This window comes from Neoarius graeffei, chromosome 16 (genome assembly GCF_027579695.1).
Source record: "Neoarius graeffei isolate fNeoGra1 chromosome 16, fNeoGra1.pri, whole genome shotgun sequence".
NCBI classification, from domain to species: Eukaryota; Metazoa; Chordata; class Actinopteri; order Siluriformes; family Ariidae; genus Neoarius; species Neoarius graeffei.
Window position 1 is genome coordinate 60,011,825 of NC_083584.1, and position 20,760 is coordinate 60,032,584.

The window sequence follows — 20,760 nt, forward strand, 5'->3', positions numbered from 1 at the left end:
TCATGTGGACAAGCCAGAAGGCTATTGGAAAAACGTTTTGTGGACGGATGAGACCAAAATAGAACTTTTTGGTTTAAATGAGAAGCGTTATGTTTGGAGAAAGGAAAACACTGCATTCCAGCATAAGAACCTTATCCCATCTGTGAAACATGGTGGTGGTAGTATCATGGTTTGGACCTGTTTTGCTGCATCTGGGCCAGGACAGCTTGCCATCATTGATAGAACAATGAATTCTGAATTATACCAGTGAATTCTAAAGGAAAATGTCAGGACATCTGTCCATGAACTGAATCTCAAGAGAAGGTGGGTCATGCAGCAAGACAACAATCCTAAGCACACAAGTCGTTCTACCAAAGAATGGTTAAAGAAGAATAAAGTTAATGTTTTGGAATGGCCAAGTCAAAGTCCTGACCTTAATCCAATCGAAATGTTGTGGAAGGACCTGAAGCGAGCAGTTCATGTGAGGAAACCCACCAACATCCCAGAGTTGAAGCTGTTCTGTATGGAGGAATGGGCTAAAATTCCTCCAAGCCGGTGTGCAGGACTGATCAACAGTTAACGGAAACGTTTAGCTGCAGTTATTGCTGCACAAGGGGTTCACACCAGAGACTGAAAGCAAAGGTTCACATACTTTTGCCACTCACACATATGTAATATTGGATCATTTTCCTCAATAAATAAATGACCAAGTATAATAATTTTTGTCTCATTTGTTTAACTGGGTTCTCTTTATCTACTTTTAGGACTTGTGTGAAAATCTGATGATGTTTTAGGTCATATTTATGCAGAAATACAGAAAATTCTAAAGGGTTCACAAACTTTCAAGCACCACTGTATATTACATATGGATCTGAACTGATTTGAGGTTGAAAGGAATATCATGTGACTTTTGTTTTGCAACTATTAAATACTCCACAAATACTCAGAAAACCAATACCAGAAATGAGCATAGTTCTCACTAGGTTAGCCTTTGTTAGTAATACCAGTTGATAACACGGTATATTGCACATACAATCACCATAGCAACATGTCCACAGATAGAAACTGGACAGTACTGTGTGCACAACTGATTTAATGAGACACAAATAAAACAATAAACAGTTTATTACTACAGCTTTCACACTGTTGATGTGTGGAGCAGCCATCTTGATTTTTGAAGTCAGGGTTGGTGAGGTTCCTCTGACTTTCCCAGTTGGAAATCCAACTTCAGGGGGTGTTCCAATTGACATTTCCGAGTAGGATCTTGGAAATCCCAACTAGTTTGTGGAGTCAGTGATGCAATGCCGTCCATAGATGGCACCAATGTGCAGGCATACATAATTTTGGGAAAAGATAAAAATAATGATCCTGCTGTTGATGAAATTGATGACACCGATGGTATTGATGATGATTATATTCTGTTTTTGTAGATTCAGGCAGGAGAGAGAGTGTTTGGCCCATTCTGTGGAGACAAATCACCTGGCAGCATCCAGACAGGAAGTAGCATTGTGAGGATCTTTTTTCATAGTGATATCTCAGGAGAGAATTTGGGCTGGAAGCTCACCTTCACTTCTACAGGTAAAAGCACTTGACTGTATGACTGCAGGAACTAACAGAAAATGGTTTTAAATTAAACCATAAGTGTAAATTCTTGTTTGTTTGTTTGTTTGTTTGTTTTGGTAGGCAGTGAGTGTGCTGTTCCTATGCCGCCACCTAATGGTCATTTGGAGCCACTACAGTTGAAGTACTTTTTCAAAGAACACATCACAGTGACCTGTGACCCTGGCTACTTTTTGCAAAAGGTGATATAGATTGGTTTTAAAGCCAAACATACACCTTCATCTTTAGTTTAAACCTCTTACATTACCCACAATGTCATTTGACTCCCTGCTGATAGTGATGCAGTGGGATTGAACCCTCGCGTCATTTCGATCTAAAGAAAGTGATGCAGCAGTGCTTTAGTCGTTTTTTTTTTTTCTAGTGTTTCGTCTCCCAGTACCTACTGATGAGCTAGCAGCATATTCGCTAAACACATCATAAACATTTCAACATGTTTTACACTGGAGTGCACATGCAACACCAGACTGACTTGCTCATATTCTTACTGTTTTTCAGGATAGAGAGAAGTTTGAGCATTACCAGATCGAGTGCCAGGCAGATGGAAACTGGAGCAGCCACATACCTCTCTGTAGAAGTAAGCAACTGTAGTATTGTATATTTTTCGTGGCCAAGAAAAACCATTCCCATGATCAAATGCCCATGAAATAAAGTTCTTGCATTTCAAATGACCAATACAAGCTACTCCACCTTCCTTGATATTTATAATCTGATCTTATGGAAAACAATTGCTGATTCATTCACACACTAATGTTCACAAAATGTCTTAATATCAATGTCTTTTTTTAGCTCATTTAATATTTCAAAATTGTATTTGTTGTCTGTACAGAGTGTGTAAGCGCTCTTCTCTGTTTTGATGATGATGATGATGATGATGATGATGATGATTTAACAGCTATACTGAAGACGTGTCTTAAATGTCTGTTGTCTTTCTCACTATCTTCTGTGGTGGAAAAATGTAATCAAACCCGAGGCTATCAGGAAAAAAACACACAGAAATATGAATTTATTAAAGTACTGCTTGCAAAAGGACTTTTCCAAATAAAAGAATTTCACCCAGAGAAGTATTCTCCATTTCCACAGACCCTGTTTATACTTGCCAAAATAACAATAACATAACTTGCATATCAGATATCGTCTCAATTTCAGGGTGTTCAGCCTTGGCATCCTCTCTATCACTACCCCGCTATCCTGGCTATCTTCACACATACACACGTTTACAATAACCTAGAAAATAGAACACAACAACATTCTTCATCTTATATAAACATGGGACACAGTGTCTGATCTTCTAAGGATCTGAGAGGCACAGATACTCTAAAAAAGTATATTTTTCCTCTCCACAGTGTCTCTGAAGCTTACCATTCCAAAGATCACTAAAGTCATAAAAATTGTCTAAAAATTAAATTTTACTCCACACTTCTTACAGTGGATATAAAAAGTGTAACCTGTACAATTCAATTGAAAAACAAACAAATCTGTTAGGGGGAAAACATAAAAAATAAACATACAATAAGCTGGTTGCATAAGTGTGCACACCCTTAAACTAATACTTTGTTGAAGCCCCTTTTGATTTAATTACAGCATTCAGTCTTTTTGGGTTCACACCTGCCATCAATTAAAATGGCTCTGATTAACCCCAAATAAAGTTCAGCTGTCCGAGGAGGATTTTCCTGACGTTCACTCAGTTGCATCCTCCAGCAAAAGCCAGGGTTCACAGAGAGCTTACAAAACATCAAAGGGATCTCATTGTTGAAAGGTATCAGTCAGGAGAAGGGGACAAAAACATTTCCACGGCATTAGATATACCATGGAGCACAGTGAAGACAGACATCAAGAAGTGGAGAAAACATGGGACAGCAGTGACATTACCGAGAACTGGACGTCCCTCCAAAACTGATGAAAAGACAAGACGAAAACTGGTCAGGGAGGCTGCCGAGAGGCCGACAGCAACACTGAAGGAGCTGCAGGAATTTCTGGTAAGTACTGGTTGTGTACTACATGTGACAACAATCTCCCGTATTCTCCATATGTCTGGACTATGAGGTAGGGTCACAAGACGGAAGCCTTTTCTTACAAAGAAAAACATCCAGGCCCGGCTAAATTTTGCAACAAAAACCAAAACCATCAACTCTCCCAAAAGCATGTGGGAAAATGTGTTATGGTCTGATGAAACCAAGGTTGAACTTTTTGGCCACAATTCCAAAAGGTATGTTTGGCGCAAAAACAACACTGTGCATCACCAAAATAACACCACACCCATGGTGAAGCATGGTAGTGGCAGCATCATGTTTTGGGCTTGTTTTTCTTCAGCTGGAACAGGGGCTTTAGTCAAGCTGGAGGGAATTATGAACAGTTCTAAATACCAGTCAATTTTGGCCTAAATCCTTCAGGTGTCTGCTAGAAAGCTGAAGATGAATTTCATCTTTCAGCACGACAGTGACCCCAAAAAAGTTTTGGAACAGCCCAGCCAGAGCCCAGACCTAAACCCAAGTGAAAATCTGTGGGGTGACCTGAAGAGGGCTGTGCACAAGAGACGCCCTCGCAATCTGACAGATTTGGAGCGCTTTTGCAAGGAAGAGTGGGCAAATATTGCCAAGTCTAGACGTGTCAGGCTGATCGACTCCAACCCAAAAAGACCGAATGCTGTAATTAAATCAAAAGGTGCTTCAACAAAGTATTAGTTTAAGGGTGTGCACACTTATGCAACCAGCTTATTGTACGTTTTTTATTTTTTGTTTTTCCCCAGTAACAGATTTGTTTGTTTTTCAGTTGAATTACACAGGTTATAGGTCACATTAAAGGTGGGAAAAGTTTTGAAATTATTTATCGTGGTCTCATTCATATATATATAATTTTTTTTTTTTTACATCAGAAAAACATCATTTTAATGGGGTGTGTACATGTTTTATATCCACTGTATCTCTTTCTTCCCCCTCCCTCTTTCTCTCATCCTGACTGTCCTTCATTTCTCTCCACTGCGAGCCAGAGAAGGAATCTCAAAGGAGCCGCCTTTTGTAGTTTAAGATGTTTTTTTTTTTTTTTTTCCCTTACGAGTACATTTGTAGAACAGTAAACTCCAATGCTGAACACAATTCAAGTCTGGTCTGTTATTTAACCAGAAGTGAGAACACACAAAATTTGAAAAGAGTTCATCTAATAAATGTTACTGGAGAGTTTTTAGTCCAAAAAATGTTTTTAGATATTCAGAGCTGATATTCATGTGGGGAAAGTTCCTTGTATTCAGAATCAGGTTACTCGCTCACTTCAGTTGATTTTCTCGGCTTGTCTTCAGCGTCTACACGACACTACTGCCGTGTCCGATTTCACGACTAACTCCACTGCACAACTTCATCTCCAGCACAAGGATTTTACCCAACAATCTTTTGATGGATGGCTCTATCTCCTCTCTCCTGCTCAGTATATATTGTGGCGCTCAGCTCCATCGAGCACTAAAATTCTGTCATATAAAATTTTTCCTGCCAATAAAATAGAAATGGGTCAAATTTACTTTCAGTAAGTGGAGATATGGAGTCTGTAAACTGATGCACTTCACTTCTCATGGACATGGACAGAAGCTTCAGGTGAAGAGATGGATGCAGCAGAAGTCGGTATGGTTTTGGTTCAGCTTAATTCTGTCCATGGATTAATTCCAAATCCCATCCAAATACATACTGCTAATCATCTCAAGAAACAATTTAAGCAGTAAAAACTGATCCAAATGAGTTAATTAGCTTTCTTCTTGACAAAATGATCATGCTAATTCAAATTCTGGTGTCTTTCTCGGTCACATTTGCTATAAACACTGACTAGCAGACTAACATCTTTCGTCTGGTGTTAATCCTTCAAAGCCTCCTCTTCAGCATCAAACTCATCACATTATATTGTGCTTCTCAAAGAAAAAATATTGATTTCCATCATGGTTTATGTTCTAAACTCTCTCTCTCTCTCTCTCTCTCTCTCTCTAGTGATTGACTGTGGACCTGTAGATGTATCTTTCGGCGATGTGGTGCATATTAACTCCAGCAACAGTACTACCTTTGGATCCAGGCTCCTGTACAGCTGTAAGAGCTCTCCTGGAGAACAGAGTATGGCTCTAACCCTCACTAGTCACTGAAATGATCAACAAGCATTGAAAGCACTTCTGTTAAATATTCCATATAAAAATAAAAACTTTTTACTGTACAAAATTCTTGGACATACCCAAGCTTTCAACTCCTTCAGGAGTCTTCATTAGGGATGGGAAGTGACATCATTCCTTCAAGCATGCAGTGAGCCTGCCCAATAAAATATCATCCCAAACTGCTGGTAGTTGATACCTCCCCCTGTCCTTGTTTAGGGACAGTCTGTAGGTCCTAATCTGAATGGCCTCCTTCACGCCCCATCTAAACCAGTCTAGAGCTTGATCCAATATCTTGATGTTGTCCAAATCAAATTTGTGTCCCTTACAATGTTTGTGAATGTGTTGGGAGACTTCAGAAGACATAGAGCTCGGTCTACAATGCTCCATACATCTTGTTTTGAACATCCTTTCAGTTTCCCCAACATAAGATGCACTACACTGTTCCATGGCACTTCCATCCATTATCTATAACCGCTTGTCCTGTACTGGGTAAGCTGGAGTCTATCCCAGCTGACTATGGGCAAGAGGCAGGGTACACCCTGGACAAGTCACCAGATCATCGCAGGGCTGACACATAGAGACAACCAACCATTCACACTCACACTGGAACAAAGATTTATTTAAAATATTTTGTGACTTAGAGCATGAACATGTCTTCTTGAATATGCTCAGAGGCGATATTAGACTCATCAAAGAGGTACTGTTCTCTCAAGATGAGCAAAACTGGTCCTCTGAACTATGGCTGAAACCGAAACTGAGATCTTATGTGCTGATGAAAGATACATTTTCCCCAGAAAAATGTTACCTTACCTCTTACAAGGTCCCAGAGGTCTTTGTGTGCCCAGGTTAAATCTGGGATACTACCTTTGTGTATTGAAATGGGCTGATACCGTGCCATTCCGGAAGGGGACAGAATCTGTTTGTTATGTGACCTACATGAAATATAAAATGAGGCTCATTTTATATTCTACTGCCCATTCTATGACGATTTACGTCAAGCACTTTTTGATAAAACGTACAGCAAGAGACCTGATATTATCTGGAAAAGAGATGAAATTAAACTTAACTGGTTATTTACAGAGGGGGTGTTTGAAATTGCGTCATATTTACAGCAGGCTTGGGAAAAACACAAATATTACATTTATTCATAAGAGGGAAAAAAACAGTATGAGTGATTCAATAGAATGAATTTTATTATAGACCTGTTTTATTTGTAGTTTTGGTTTGGTTTTTCTCTTTTCCTGTTACGTTTACCGGTTTACTTTACATTGAGTTGATTTTGTGTATGTACAAGTCATATCATTATTTGTGTTGAACACCACCCTATGTAATACCCTCTTTCTGTGTTGCTATCATTATCATTTCTGGTTGGATTTTGATTTATCAATTACTTATGTTTCATTTGATTTGATGTAATGTTTTTTTTGTTTCGGTGTCTTATAAGCCCATGTGGGCTGGGAGACTTAAAGTGGTTGCAAGACACATTAATAAACATTCATTCATTCATTCACACCTACAGTCAATTTAGAGCCACCAGTTAGCCTAACCTGCATGTCTTTGGACTGTGGGGGCAATCGGAGCACCCAGAAGAAACCCATGCAGACATGGGGAGAACATGCAACCTCCACACAGAAAGGCCCTTGTCGGCCACTGGGCTTGAACCCAGGACCTTCTTGCTGTGAGGCGATAGTGCTAACCACTACACCACCATGCCACCCTTCCGTGGCACTTCCTTGACATTTAATTAGATACACCGGGCCACAGCATTCACTTGTAGGGGTAAGGTCTTTAGGATATTTTATCAGGCATGTGCACTGCATGCTCGAAGGAATGATGTCACTTCCCATCTCTGATGAAGGCTCCTGAAGGAGTTGAAAGCTTGGGTATGACCAAGAATTTTGTGCAGTAAATTTTTTTTTTAAATCTTTATTTGGAATTGATTGCTGCATAGATGAAAATCTTCAATGTAACTGTTAAACATTGTCCTCTTTGTTGCTTTATGTAGGAACATATACGTGTGATTGGAGTGGTGTGTGGATGAGTAAGGATGGAGCCACACTACCTACATGCCGACCAGGTGAACCTGTTCATGCACCTTGAATGTGTTTATTGCCCAGCACACTGTTCTTTTGTTTAAATGATTAGATTTTTGTGTTCAGTATATGTGGATGTACAGTAGGTATGTAGCCGAGGTGCTGATATCTGTGATTTAGTGGTAATGGTTACTTTCACTTCACGGCAAGTCTAGGTGGATTCACAATTAGCCTCTGTCTTGTCTGCGAATATAAAACAAGAAGACAGTACTGTGTACTCTTTGGTCACATTTTGTTTAACTGTCTAACTCACCAGCTGTGTTGGACAAGGTGATGTTTTTGCATCCGTTTCTTTGTTTGCCTTTTCCCAACATAACTCAAAAAGTAGTGAACCGATTTTAATGGAATTTGGTGGAAAGGTGAGCCATGGGCCAAGAAACAATTGATTAGATTTTGATGCAAATTCGAGTATGTGGCTTGGTAGAGATAGGAACCCTACCGAGTGACCTAGTTTCTTACTGTTCTTACAACTGAAGGAAAAAAAGGAGCTGTGTATCCAGCAATAAACAATCAGGTTTTCTTTGGTGAAATTGTTTTTCTCTCTTTGTTTTGAATTTTTATACGCTTCACACTCCTTGTTTATTAAGCATTTAGTAAAGTTGTGTGTAAATGTTTTCTTGGCCAAACTGAACAAATAAACTTTCCACCAGAATATACATACAGCATTTTGATCAATTCCAATCAAAATGTTGTAATTCACCAAGCAAGGTCAAGCGACAACTGATTTACATTTCGCCACACCCACAAAACTCTGTAAAAGGCATAGCGCATAGAAAGCTGAAAAGACAAAATGACAACTAAACAGGTAAAAGAGCTTTTTTCTCTTTTTGACTATCTCATTACTACTGCAATTTTTGACTAAATTCCATTGTATCCAGCTACAATAAATAAGACTCAATGTTAGCACCTCTGATGTATAGTACAGTTAATTGCACTTCTGATGTATAGTACAGTCCCTGTCTTTTACCTGGAGATTGGTGTCTCAGTTTTGTGGTTTCTGGTTGGACTAAAACCATGGCTCTGGATGATGTAACAGATCTGGAGAATACCACACAGTCGGATTCCGAGTTCCAGTTGCCGACTACAACAGCGAAAGCCCAACCAGGTAAGTTAAAATCTGTGACTCACAATCAAAACCCTGGAAGTTTTATACACTTTATCTTTGTCCATCCATGTTTAGACTGTCCGTATGCTGGTATTCATACATTCAGGTCAATCCATGTGAAATGGTTCATGACTATTGTAAGTTTGTGTGTGTTTGATTTGTGTGTAAGCATGTGGTGAGGAATCACGGCCATTCCCATCCCTCCAAAAGCGGATTGTGGGTGGACGCGCAGCATTTCCAGGTCTTTTTCCCTGGCAGGTTCTCCTGTCTGTGGAGGATACGTCTCGGGTTCCAACAGGTCACTGGTTTGGTAGTGGTGCTCTCCTGTCCACATCATGGGTTCTCACAGCTGCACATGTGCTTCGCCGACAGCTCCGGGATCTGTCAGTTGTTCCTGTGGATCCTGCACATGTCCATGCTACACTGGGGCTCACAGATGTCCGGGATAAAAGGCTGGCCATCAACCGTTCTGTCGAGTTGCTTATCCTTCATCCAGAATTTGACCTGCGCAACTACAACAATGACATTGCCCTGGTCAAACTCAGCCAAGAGGTGGTGCTGAATGATCTGGTGAGGCCTGTTTGTTTGCCCCCACCGTGGGTCAAAGGCCAAGCTCATACACCCTTGCCTAACACGCTAGGCGTAGTCGCTGGTTGGGGGATCAACATGCCTAATACCTCTGCCTTGTACAATGGGATAACCTTTGATCTTGGTGTTGTGTCTGAGGTGCTGCAATACGTGAAATTGCCAGTTGTTTCGCAGGAGGAGTGTGAAGCCAGCTACACCTCGCGTTCTGCAAACTACAACATCACAGAGAACATGTTCTGTGCCGGGTTCTATCAAGGAGGACGCGATACGTGTTTAGGGGACAGTGGGGGAGGATTTGTGATAAAGGATCCCCACAGTGGAAAGTGGGTGGTACAGGGTCTCGTGTCGTGGGGCGGGCCAGAGGGATGCGGTAGTCAGCAGGTGTATGGGGTGTACACTCGAGTGGCAAACTATGCAACCTGGCTGCACAAAACGATGGACACAGACTGCTGGTGGTGACAGACACAGGGATCCAGTGGGGTTTTTGCCTCTGCATCTTTCAGTCTTAATGCATATCTTCATTTTTCACTCCATCTTTTAAAATATGGCTTCCTTTGTGTTCTTTGAACAGCCTCTATATCGTATTTTCATTTGATCATTATTTATGACTAATCTATAATCTGTCAGCATGCACTGTTTGGACGTGTAACTATGAACCATGTAATTTAATTTCTGACTAATTTACTTGCATTTAACAAAAAGAACAGTACGATTAAATGTAAGGTTTTGTAGTGCATAGGAAAAACATTTTGCATTCAAGTAAAACATAAGGTGACACTTTATGACAAGGGGACATTAATAAACATTCCTCAATAATTTGATACCACAATTGTGCACCTCAATGTGCATTCAGACACGTGTTTCAGATGTGCGCATTTTTCTTGCATGATATCTACTGGATTGAGGAGCACTGTATGTTAAGCTAAATGTTATATTTTGAATATACAACCCCAATTGCAAAAAAGTTGGAACAAAGTACAAATTGTAAATAAAAACGGAATGCAGTAATTTACAAATCTCAAAAACTGATATTGTATTCACAATAGAACATAGACAACATATCAAATGTCGAAAGTGAGACATTTTGAAATTTCATGCCAAATATTGGCTCATTTGAAAGTTCATGACAGTAACACATCTCAAAAAAGTTGGGACGGGGCAATAAGAGACTGGAAAAGTTAAAGGTACAAAAAAAGGAACAGCTGGAGGACCAAATTGCAACTCATTAGGTCAATTGGCAATAGGTCATTAACATGACTGGGTATAAAAAGAGCATCTTGGAGTGGCAGTGGCTCTCAGAAGTAAAGATGGGAAGAGGATCACCAATCCCCCTAATTCTGCACCGACAAATAGTGGAGCGATATCAGAAAGGAGTTCGACAGTGTAAAATTGCAAAGAGTTTGAACATATCATCATCTACAGTGCATAATATCATCAAAAGATTCAGAGAATCTGGAAGAATCTCTGTGCGTAAGGGTCAAGGCCGGAAAACCATACTGGGTGCCCGTGATCTTCGGGCCCTTAGACGGCACTGCATCACATACAGACATGCTTCTGTATTGGAAATCACAAAATGGGCTCAGGAATATTTCCAGAGAACATTATCTGTGAACACAATTCACCGTGCCATCCGCCGTTGCCAGCTAAAACTCTATAGTTCAAAGAAGAAGCCGTATCTAAACATGATCCAGAAGTGCAGACGTCTTCTCTGGGCCAAGGCTCATTTAAAATGGACTGTGGCAAAGTGGAAAACTGTTCTGTTGTTAGACGAATCAAAATTTGAAGTTCTTTATGGAAATCAGGGACGCCGTGTCATTCGGACTAAAGAGGAGAAGGACGACCCAAGTTGTTATCAGCGCTCAGTTCAGAAGCCTGCATATCTGATGGTATGGGGTTGCATTAGTGCGTGTGGCATGGGCAGCTTACACATCTGGAAAGACACCATCAATGCTGAAAGGTATATCCAGGTTCTAGAGCAACATATGCTCCCATCCAGACGATGTCTCTTTCAGGGAAGACCTTGCATTTTCCAACATGACAATGCCAAACCACATACTGCATCAATTACAGCATCATGGCTGTGTAGAAGAAGGGTCCGGGTACTGAACTGGCCAGCCTGCAGTCCAGATCTTTCACCCATAGAAAACATTTGGCGCATCATAAAATGGAAGATACGACAAAAAAGACCTAAGACAGTTGAGCAACTAGAATCCTACATTAGACAAGAATGGGTTAACATTCCTGTCCCTAAACTTGAGCAACTTGTCTCCTCAGTCCCCAGACGTTTACAGACTGTTGTAAAGAGAAAAGGGGATGTCTCACAGTGGTAAACATGGCCTTGTCCCAACTTTTTTGAGATGCTGTTGTCATGAAATTTAAAATCACCTAATTTTTCTCTTTAAATGATACATTTTCTCAGTTTAAACATTTGATATGTCATCTATGTTCTATTCTGAATAAAATATGGAATTTTGAAACTTCCACATCATTGCATTCCGTTTTTATTTACAATTTGTACTTTGTCCCAATTTTTTTGGAATCGGAGTTGTAAAATACACTCAAAATGCCATTTTAGTTCAATATTATGACCATAAAATGACACAATTAGTTAATTAAGCATTAAATAAATAGTCTCTTTAAAGTGTGCACTCATCATAATAGATGAGTGCTGGGTCAGCTTTTCCTTCAAACTTTACAGGAGAATATCAAATTAACCAAAACATTAGCATTATTTTTTTCATTTAATAACAAATCAAAATTGGAAATTAAATGCATGATAAAATCAATATATATCATGTACATATGAACATTTCAAGACCCTGATTTAGTATCTTGTAGCGTCAATAAATTATATGCTATGCATATATAAAATATTAAATACTAATAATATTGTCTTTTTAAAGGCAGACTTGTGTTGCTTTGTCTGATTGTTTTGGCTCACAAGCAAGGTTTTCTCTTCCAGATGAGGTTTGGGAAGCAGCCTTTACAACCACATTTTACTGCTTTGGAAATGGATTTGAAACCTGGCGTGGGTTTCAGAAGTCATTCGAGGGGAATTTAGTTTCAGTGATTAGAGATACAGAGATGCTCTGTGGTTGTGGAACCAACAAAGAAACAAAGGTGTTCAAAAGTTTGGGGAATTTCTTTTTTACTAATCAACAAATGTATTAATGGTATTAATACTACTACTGTATGTACTGTAAAATCTTTGCTTTGCCTATAAAACAAAAAACATATACAGGAAATGCTTTTGGTTTATTCATTAATACACACCAATACTTAATGCTACTAGTTGACCTTATTGTTTAAAGGGGGGGGGGGGGACTTTCACAGCATTAAAATGCACAAATTTGTTCACTGGAACCCAAACCCTGCTGCATGATCTACTCGGCGATCCACTTCAACCACCAGAAAACTGAGTAATTTTTTTTTTTTTTTTAAGGAACGTTTCATTGTTTCAGAAAGCATTATTTGTCATCACTATTGTAACACGGCTGGAAAGGAGACTTTAAATTTGTTGTTAGCATTTAGTTTTTTTTTTTTCTGTTGCCCTGTTTTCACTGGGATGATTGGTGGAAAAAGGAAACAGGGAGGAGTCAGGATTTTTGGAGGGAAAAAACAATAAGCTAGGAGGACAAATTTAAACCTTAGAAAGCTCATACTAAGTACTGGAGGTAGTTTGTGTTTTACCCAATTTTGTCATCAAGTAGCTTAAGGCTAGAAGACTTGCGAAGTTGAATCCCAGAAGCTAAAAATCTTTGGGTTAATGCATGAATTTCTCGACTCGGACCATGTCCTGAATTAAGGTTTTTGCATTCAGGGTGATCACGTGCTTATGAGGTGAGATCAGTCCTTTTCCTTCATGTTTTTCAGTTTCTGGTGTGGCTGAGGACTTTTTGTGAGAATAAGTAAACCATAGATATTTTAATAAATGCCCAACTCTTTGGTCTGGTGGTTGGTTTTGGATTGAAGGAGAGTCCATTTTCTCATTATGTTGTAGTCCACACTAGAAGGTATGTACCCTAACAGTACGGTTTAATAATAGAATACAACAGCAGCATGCCTAAGTGTTCACCCCGTTGAACTTTTTCACATGTTGTAGTGTTATAACCTGAGTTGTGTTGGACTTAACTGGATAATCTATTGAGCAAAATTGTTTACAAGTAAGAAACCTCAAAATTACGCATGTAACAGTTCACCCAATTCACGATTCGATTTGCTTCACAATATTGGGTTTACAATTCGAAATTTAAAAAAAACTTGTTTAATTTTCTTAATAGCCCCTCCCATGCCAGGACCTGATCTTGCCAGGCAGTCTCAGTACTAATCAGGTCCTTAAGAAGAGATTGGTGCCAGCCAATGCAGTTTCTCTAGCCCGTGGCTGCTCGTCATCTGGTAACTGCGAGAGTTTGATTCTGTACTCACATCTGTATTGTAGCATGCCTCACCATTTTTTTAACACTCAACAATAATTATTTACCCACATTTGTAAAGGTTGAAGGAAAATATAAATCACCTATTAACTGAAGTATTCCTTTTATTAAAAATGAAAAAGTTAATAATAAATATTCCTTTTCTTAATAAACTTTTACAAACATTTGTACTGCCTCCATTTGCTTCTCTTTTATTAATCTTTCAGCAGTCTGCAAAAAGAGAGCTCTGATTTCTTGTTAAATCTGTTCAGAATCACACAACAGCTCTTTCACATTCTACATCTGTTTTTTGTGCGCGTTTTCATGGCATTAGAGCTGAGTTACTTCCGCCTACAGTGAAGTCATGTGCATTCCTGCTATTGTACGCTACTATGTCTGCCGTCTGCTGTCTAAACAACACAATTACAGCAAGGAAAAACTAAGAGCCTGATTATTACATCGATCCAAATTGTCACAAATATATCATTGCATGTCTACTGAAAAGTTGAAATTGAATATATGTTCACTGTATTTGCTTTGAAACCCCTAAATTAGTTCTGGTATAACTAGTTACCATCAGAAGTCAAATAATTACGTGAATGTCACATGACTGCAATATAAATATTCCTGAAAAATCCCAGAGTTCATAAAAGAACATGGCTGAACAAATAGGATCATGAAGACCAAAGAGCTATCAAAACAAGCCAAAGTTATGGAAAACTATCAGTCAGGGTTTGAGATGTTTTTTAAACAAAGGTTGAACATACCATAGAGCATCGTTAAACCCCTTATTAAAAAATGGACAGAGTATAGTACAATACAACATGAATCTGCCTACATGAGTCTGTGCCTCAAATTTCAGTGATCAGGTAAAGGGGGTATTAGACAGAGAAGCAACCAAGAGGCTGACAATAACTATCAACTATCTACCACCACCATGCTTCACTGTATGGATGATGTTCTCAGAGTGATGAGCAGTGTTGGGCTTCTTCCAGGCCAAAAAGATAAACTACAAATATAAAGAGACAGTTAAAATTACTTTTTACATCTTTTTTTTTGTTTATTCTTAAATGGTGACCATATAAAAGCATTAAGAACTGCTTTTCAGATTTATTTTTCTCAAAGAACAAAAAAGGTAAACATGAACACAGAAAACAGATCATGCACATAAAGTGGACATGCCTTTTTGCACATCTATGACATGCAGAACAGTACAGTGCAAACACATTTCTAGTAACATCGAATGCCAGATGACGTAGTGGACTGAAACATTACATTTAAGGCAGTACATTAAAACAACGCATGGAGCTAAGAGACCCATATGCTCTCATTCTTTAATTTACACAAATGAACTCTGCAAAACACATTTAATAGACAAAAACGGCTATGGTGGAACATGGAACATACTTGTATAACTTTTTTTTTCCAAGAATTAAATAGCCTTTGAGGCTCTGTGCATCATAAATAGTGTTTTATTAACAGGATTCATTCATCATAAAAAAAAGCAGATTTTTTTTAGAATAGAATATATTTGGAAATATTTTTCTAGATCATACAAATCTACAAATCTTGTAGAAATTACTAACAAGGAAATTTACGTGTGTGTGTGTGTGTGTGTGTGTGTGTGTGTGTGGAGAGAGCGCAAGAGAAAGAGATACATAGAGATTTATACAAACAATAATAATTTAGTCGTTTAGTTTTCAGTTCAGTTTTACACTCTAGTTCTTTTTAAAGCAAGTCATTATACTAAGTGCATTTAAATATCTCAGAAATATCAATCACAATATCAACCATTACTTCCATAACATGACTTGTAAAATTTAAAGACTTACAAATTTGAAATGTATATTTTAAAGGGTTACAAATCCATATAAACATGAAATACAAAGACGATATATGTGACATTAAGGGGAAATAAATTAAATGTGACTTTGCTAAACTTAATAAAGGCTGACATTCGTCTACAAACCTGTAAATTTGTTTATCTAGGCCAGTGAACACATGAATAATTATTGCAATCAGGATGAATGTTTTTCTCTAGGTTTGTGCACGCAAAAAAGTCCGGTTTTATATTGCACTTGTTGTCTCGATCCATTTGGGTTCCTGTTGTGTCCAGAGTAAAAATAGCAGAACCTAGAACACAGTGCTCGTGCATTGCACAAATAAAACATATATAATAAAATAAAACAAAATCATAAAACTCGTCCCTAAGGCAACAATCAAGTCACACAAACATACCTGAAATAAACAGATAAACAAAAACAAAAAGCATTTCAATGGATTCGTAACAGTCTGTTTGATCTTGATGACGTGATCACTTTGATAAATGGGGTTCGTGAATTTGGCAGGTTATGTATATTGAACGTATATTTTTATATTATTTTTAATAATACTTTATTGGTGACTTTTTTTTTTATAAAATGCATCTAAACCTTATATACAACATAGAATTATTACCTAAAAGGAAAAGCTTGCAATGTTCTTATATTATAAAACCCTTGAAGTTAAAGGGCATTTTAAACACTTGTTACATGGTTTATGGCGTGTTTTATATCTTCAGTACAAAAAGTAATTCCACTCCCTTGGATCTAGTGTTGAAATGTCCATAAAACCCCAGACGGGCCTGCCAAGACAAATAACACGAGAAAGCACAGAGGAAACTGATGTCGTAATCTACTAGCAGCAGAAAATGCTAAAACACTAGAAGGGTCCAAACAAAGATAATGGAAATGATATAAAATAATTATAGTGCCTCAAGACATTTATGTTGAATTCTAAATGCCTTTATTCTCACTATATATAGTAGTGTGCTCACTATATACTGTAGGTAGCTTTTTCAGTGTATAACAGCACTGAAAAGGCTACATTGCCATTAAGGGCGAGCAAAACGACTATGTGAGTAATAAGGAGAAACATTTTTAGGGCATATGTGTCTTTTTTTTTTAAATAGACCTCTTTTTTCTGTCTTTTTCTTTTCCCATATTTTCTCCCCAGTTTGGTCATCTGTCCATTCCCACCCACTAGTCGGCTCTCCCTTCTCCCACAACAGCTACCAACCGGCTACAGATAGCTGTGGTGTCATAAGGACTCGAGCTCATGATTTCCCACTGCTAGCTCACGTCCTTTTCTGATGCACTACTCACAAGCCCAAGACAGTTCTTTGTTTATCATGAAAATTGTTTTTGTAAAGGCTTATGTTATCAAGTGCCTATAAAAAGAGTGTGTTCTTAAAGACTATAATGTGGATTTTGCCTTTGAATTAATAAATATTACAAAAAACGTAAACAGCACTGGTGGCACAGTGACACCGTTGGTAGCATTACTGCTTCACAGCTCCAGGGGTTCGATCCTGAGCTTGGGTAACTGTCTGTGCAGAGTTTCACATGCTCTTTCGGTCTATTTGTGGGTTTCTTCTGGGTTTTCTGGTTTCATTCCACTGTCAAACACATGCCAGCATGTGGACTGAATTGCCCCAAGGTGTGAACATGTATCCATGCATGGTGCCCTGTAATGGACCAGCATTCCATTCATGGTGCCTGGTATTACTGGGATAAGCTCCAGATCCACTACAACCCTGACCAGGATAAAGTAGTGACTGAAGATTAATTAATGAATGAATTAAATAGCAACAGAACAGTGAAAATCATAATGGAATGCATTCAAAGTGGAAAACTTTACCCTAGAAATCCCAATTTGTTGACTCGTTCTACCTGGACCTTTAACATTCATCTTTTGAGATTTCAAGATAGACAGAATGAGATTATCTAGAAACACAAATATTACTAAGACCAATCCATTTTGCAAGTGCCAACCACACCTTCAAGTGATATGTCAGATAGTAAGACATGGGGTCCCATCCCTGGTCCTGGAGTACCCCCTATCCTGCACATTTGAGTATTTTGCCTGCTCTACCACAGCCACTTCAACTCAAGAGAAGGTTATCAGCTGGTTGAATCGGGTATGTTGGGTGCAGGGAAAACAATAAAACATGCAGGGCAGGGGTTACTGCTGGACCCGAGTTGGGAACCTGTGTAGTATGGTGAAACAGAATTACAGTATACCGTATAGGAAGCTAGCTAAGAGGGAGGTAGAATTTCAATGTCTTTTATCTTATTTTATGAGTGTAGACCATGCAGCCACTAATGGTATGAGGATTTCTCCATGAGTCCTGCTTTTTCCTAGAAAGCCAGACCCCTGGAATGTTATAGTTAAATTGATGAACCTTTTATAAGCTCATGGGATAGTATAGGGTCTAGGATATAGCTGTCGTATATCCAGAAAGATTAATGTCCAAGACGTTGGACAGGGTGAGCATGGAGCACTTTGGAAGACCAACACTCACAGTTGGAAGGTACTTTTGAGAAGTCCTGACCTGGATGCTGGATTTGCCCCAAACTTGTTGGGAAGATGGCTCTGAAATCAGCAATCAGTGAAAATGGAGCCAATTTGAGAAAGACCAGACCTTAAAGTGCTTTGTGAGTGTCTGAACTGGAGGAAGCCAATTAGAGATTCACTTGGTTTTCAGGTCAAATCTGGCTTGAATAAGTTGAGGGTGGTAGTTTTCCCAAGGTGATCTGCTTGTTAAATTTGATGGTAAAAATCTGTGACATTGTTAAAGTTGGTTTAAAGGCAATACCTTTAAAGGCAAGAAGAAGGATGGTTACTGTGGAAACAGACTGCTGTGGATTGAGGTATTAGGAGATGCCTCCATATGATAGAGAAGTAAATGCAAAATTTGAATCGGCAAAGCTTTGAAGGATGGCACTGAAGGCTCAGTGGTTAACACACTGGGCTACTGATGGGAAGGTTGTAGGTTTGGCCCTTGAATAAAGACCTTAAAATTTGAATAATCCAGGTACCAGTCATTGTTAGAAATACCTATATATTCAGTTCTACATTTAAATGGAACAACTGGCAACTGGTGGTAAGTTTGATGATCAACAAAGGCTTGAGACTTGGGATTTGGTGGGGTGTCTACCATTGATGTGTGTAACTACCAAGTTATCAGAATGAGTAAGAGTGTCTAAGTATACCCCAAGGAAGGCCAGCAATAATAGTGTGGTAAAATGGTAACAGAGAAAGCAGTATCTGCAAATAGTATTAAGGGGGAAAACACTGCATGCTGGTAGATGAAGGAGATACTGTTCCAGTGCTGAAGTTGAAAGGACCATTTCTCAGATAATAGTTTTCTACAGCAAAGAAACTGATAAAGCAAAATGGGGAAAGTGATACAATATGGTATAAAGCAAGCCACATAGGTGATGCAACCCAGATGAGGAAGACTTTGGTGTATTGGGGGCATTTGAGCATGTAAGATAATGTAAAGACAATTCAGTTGGGAGGTCTGAAAGAAGACGTTGATCTAATGGATGAAGAAATAGAGAGTAGTAAAGGGGCCCAGAGAGAAGGGGAATGTCAAGATGATGGAAAGCTGAGATCAAGGTGAAAAGGGCTGCAATTGGAAGGAAATGAGGGGTGAAAAATGAATCATCTACAAGTTGAAGAATTCCCAATGGGTCATTGGAAACAGCAGTATTGAAAGTAGGCATGGGGCAATTTGTACAAATAGGCAAGGAAACCAGCAGAGTTAAAATTGTTACAGATAATTTGGACAGCACAAAGGCCATCTGTAGCTGTCATGTTCACTGGAGGTGGTTAACAGAGGCACAGTGGAGGAGGCAGTAGCAACTGTTAAAGGAGGACATTAAGTGGCAAATTTGGCAAAAACATGGCAATAAAGCATCAAATCTGAACTCTATTTTGTTTGGGTTGCACAGAAGTAGCTCTGCCTGAAAATCAGTCATCACAGAGAATTTGCAAACAGAAATTGGAATGTCTGAATGGTGTCATGTTTTGTTTTTCTTAAATATACTCTCCATCTGACAAGAGTTTGTCATGTCACCCAACTAACCTGGCACGACTTGAAGAATTTTAAGGACTAATGGACAAATATTGCTTTGAGCTTAAAGTTTAAAAAAGATGCACTCAGATACACTTATTGCTATACTGATGCCCAAGTTGGCACTGGCAATGATGGAAAAATATTTGTTCAATATGCATAAATGATTATTCTTTTACGTAACAGAAAAAAGGACTCACAAATATAGCAGGGAAGAAGACATTGATATTATAGAGATGCAGGCTGAATACATTTTCAAGCCACTGTAACATGCTCCATGCTAAACTTGGATCTAATTGTGGAATAAGTCAAGGCATTAACAGAGGCTCTAATTAAGACTGTGTACTGAATCCAAATCTGCTATATTTTTGTTATATATCTGCCACTTTTAGAGGTATAGATTGCCTTCAAGTCACAGAATCTGTCCTCTGGTGCAGTTGTCCATTGAACTAAACTAACACTGAACACGTTATACTACCACCCATGCATGTCTTTCAAGTTCTATCAAATAGTACCCCTACATGCATCTTTATGGGTAACTATTCAACTGATAAAAGACGACCAAACCACACAGGTAAAAGCCTAGCCTTGCACAGACAATAAAGCCTGCCAAGAGGGCTTGGAGTTTAGCCTAGCACGCAGTTCATTACAAACAAGAATAGACAGTACGATAGATTTTTTTAAACCTTGCTTTATACACACACACGCACTGCTCAGTCCTGACACTGAGTGCTTTTATAATAGAACAAAGATTGAGACCACTCAATACCCCACTTATTACATCCTACAATAAATGATTCATCATGCTTAATGGTGCCAGGAGTGGGATCCATGAAAATGCAAAATCAGTGTAGTGCACGCATCAGCTTGTGTACTACACTGCAATTGTTACTCCCTCTACATTTTTTATGAAAATGCATTGCGCTGTATATGCATGGTGGTGC

The 20,760-nt window shown here is 38.8% G+C and overlaps 1 protein-coding gene across 1 annotated transcript in view; it reads left to right on the forward strand.

The window, feature by feature from the left end:
* masp1 (MBL associated serine protease 1) overlaps positions 1-9,964 on the forward strand; it is a 37,772-nt gene extending 27,808 nt beyond the window's left edge. The window contains exons 6-12 of the mRNA XM_060942178.1: positions 1,410-1,557; positions 1,663-1,781; positions 2,095-2,173; positions 5,565-5,684; positions 7,725-7,796; positions 8,849-8,917; positions 9,087-9,964. Coding sequence (XP_060798161.1) covers positions 1,410-1,557; positions 1,663-1,781; positions 2,095-2,173; positions 5,565-5,684; positions 7,725-7,796; positions 8,849-8,917; positions 9,087-9,964 — 1,485 coding nt within the window. The remainder of the gene's footprint in view (positions 1-1,409; positions 1,558-1,662; positions 1,782-2,094; positions 2,174-5,564; positions 5,685-7,724; positions 7,797-8,848; positions 8,918-9,086) is intronic.
* The last annotated feature ends 10,796 nt before the right edge of the window (positions 9,965-20,760 follow it).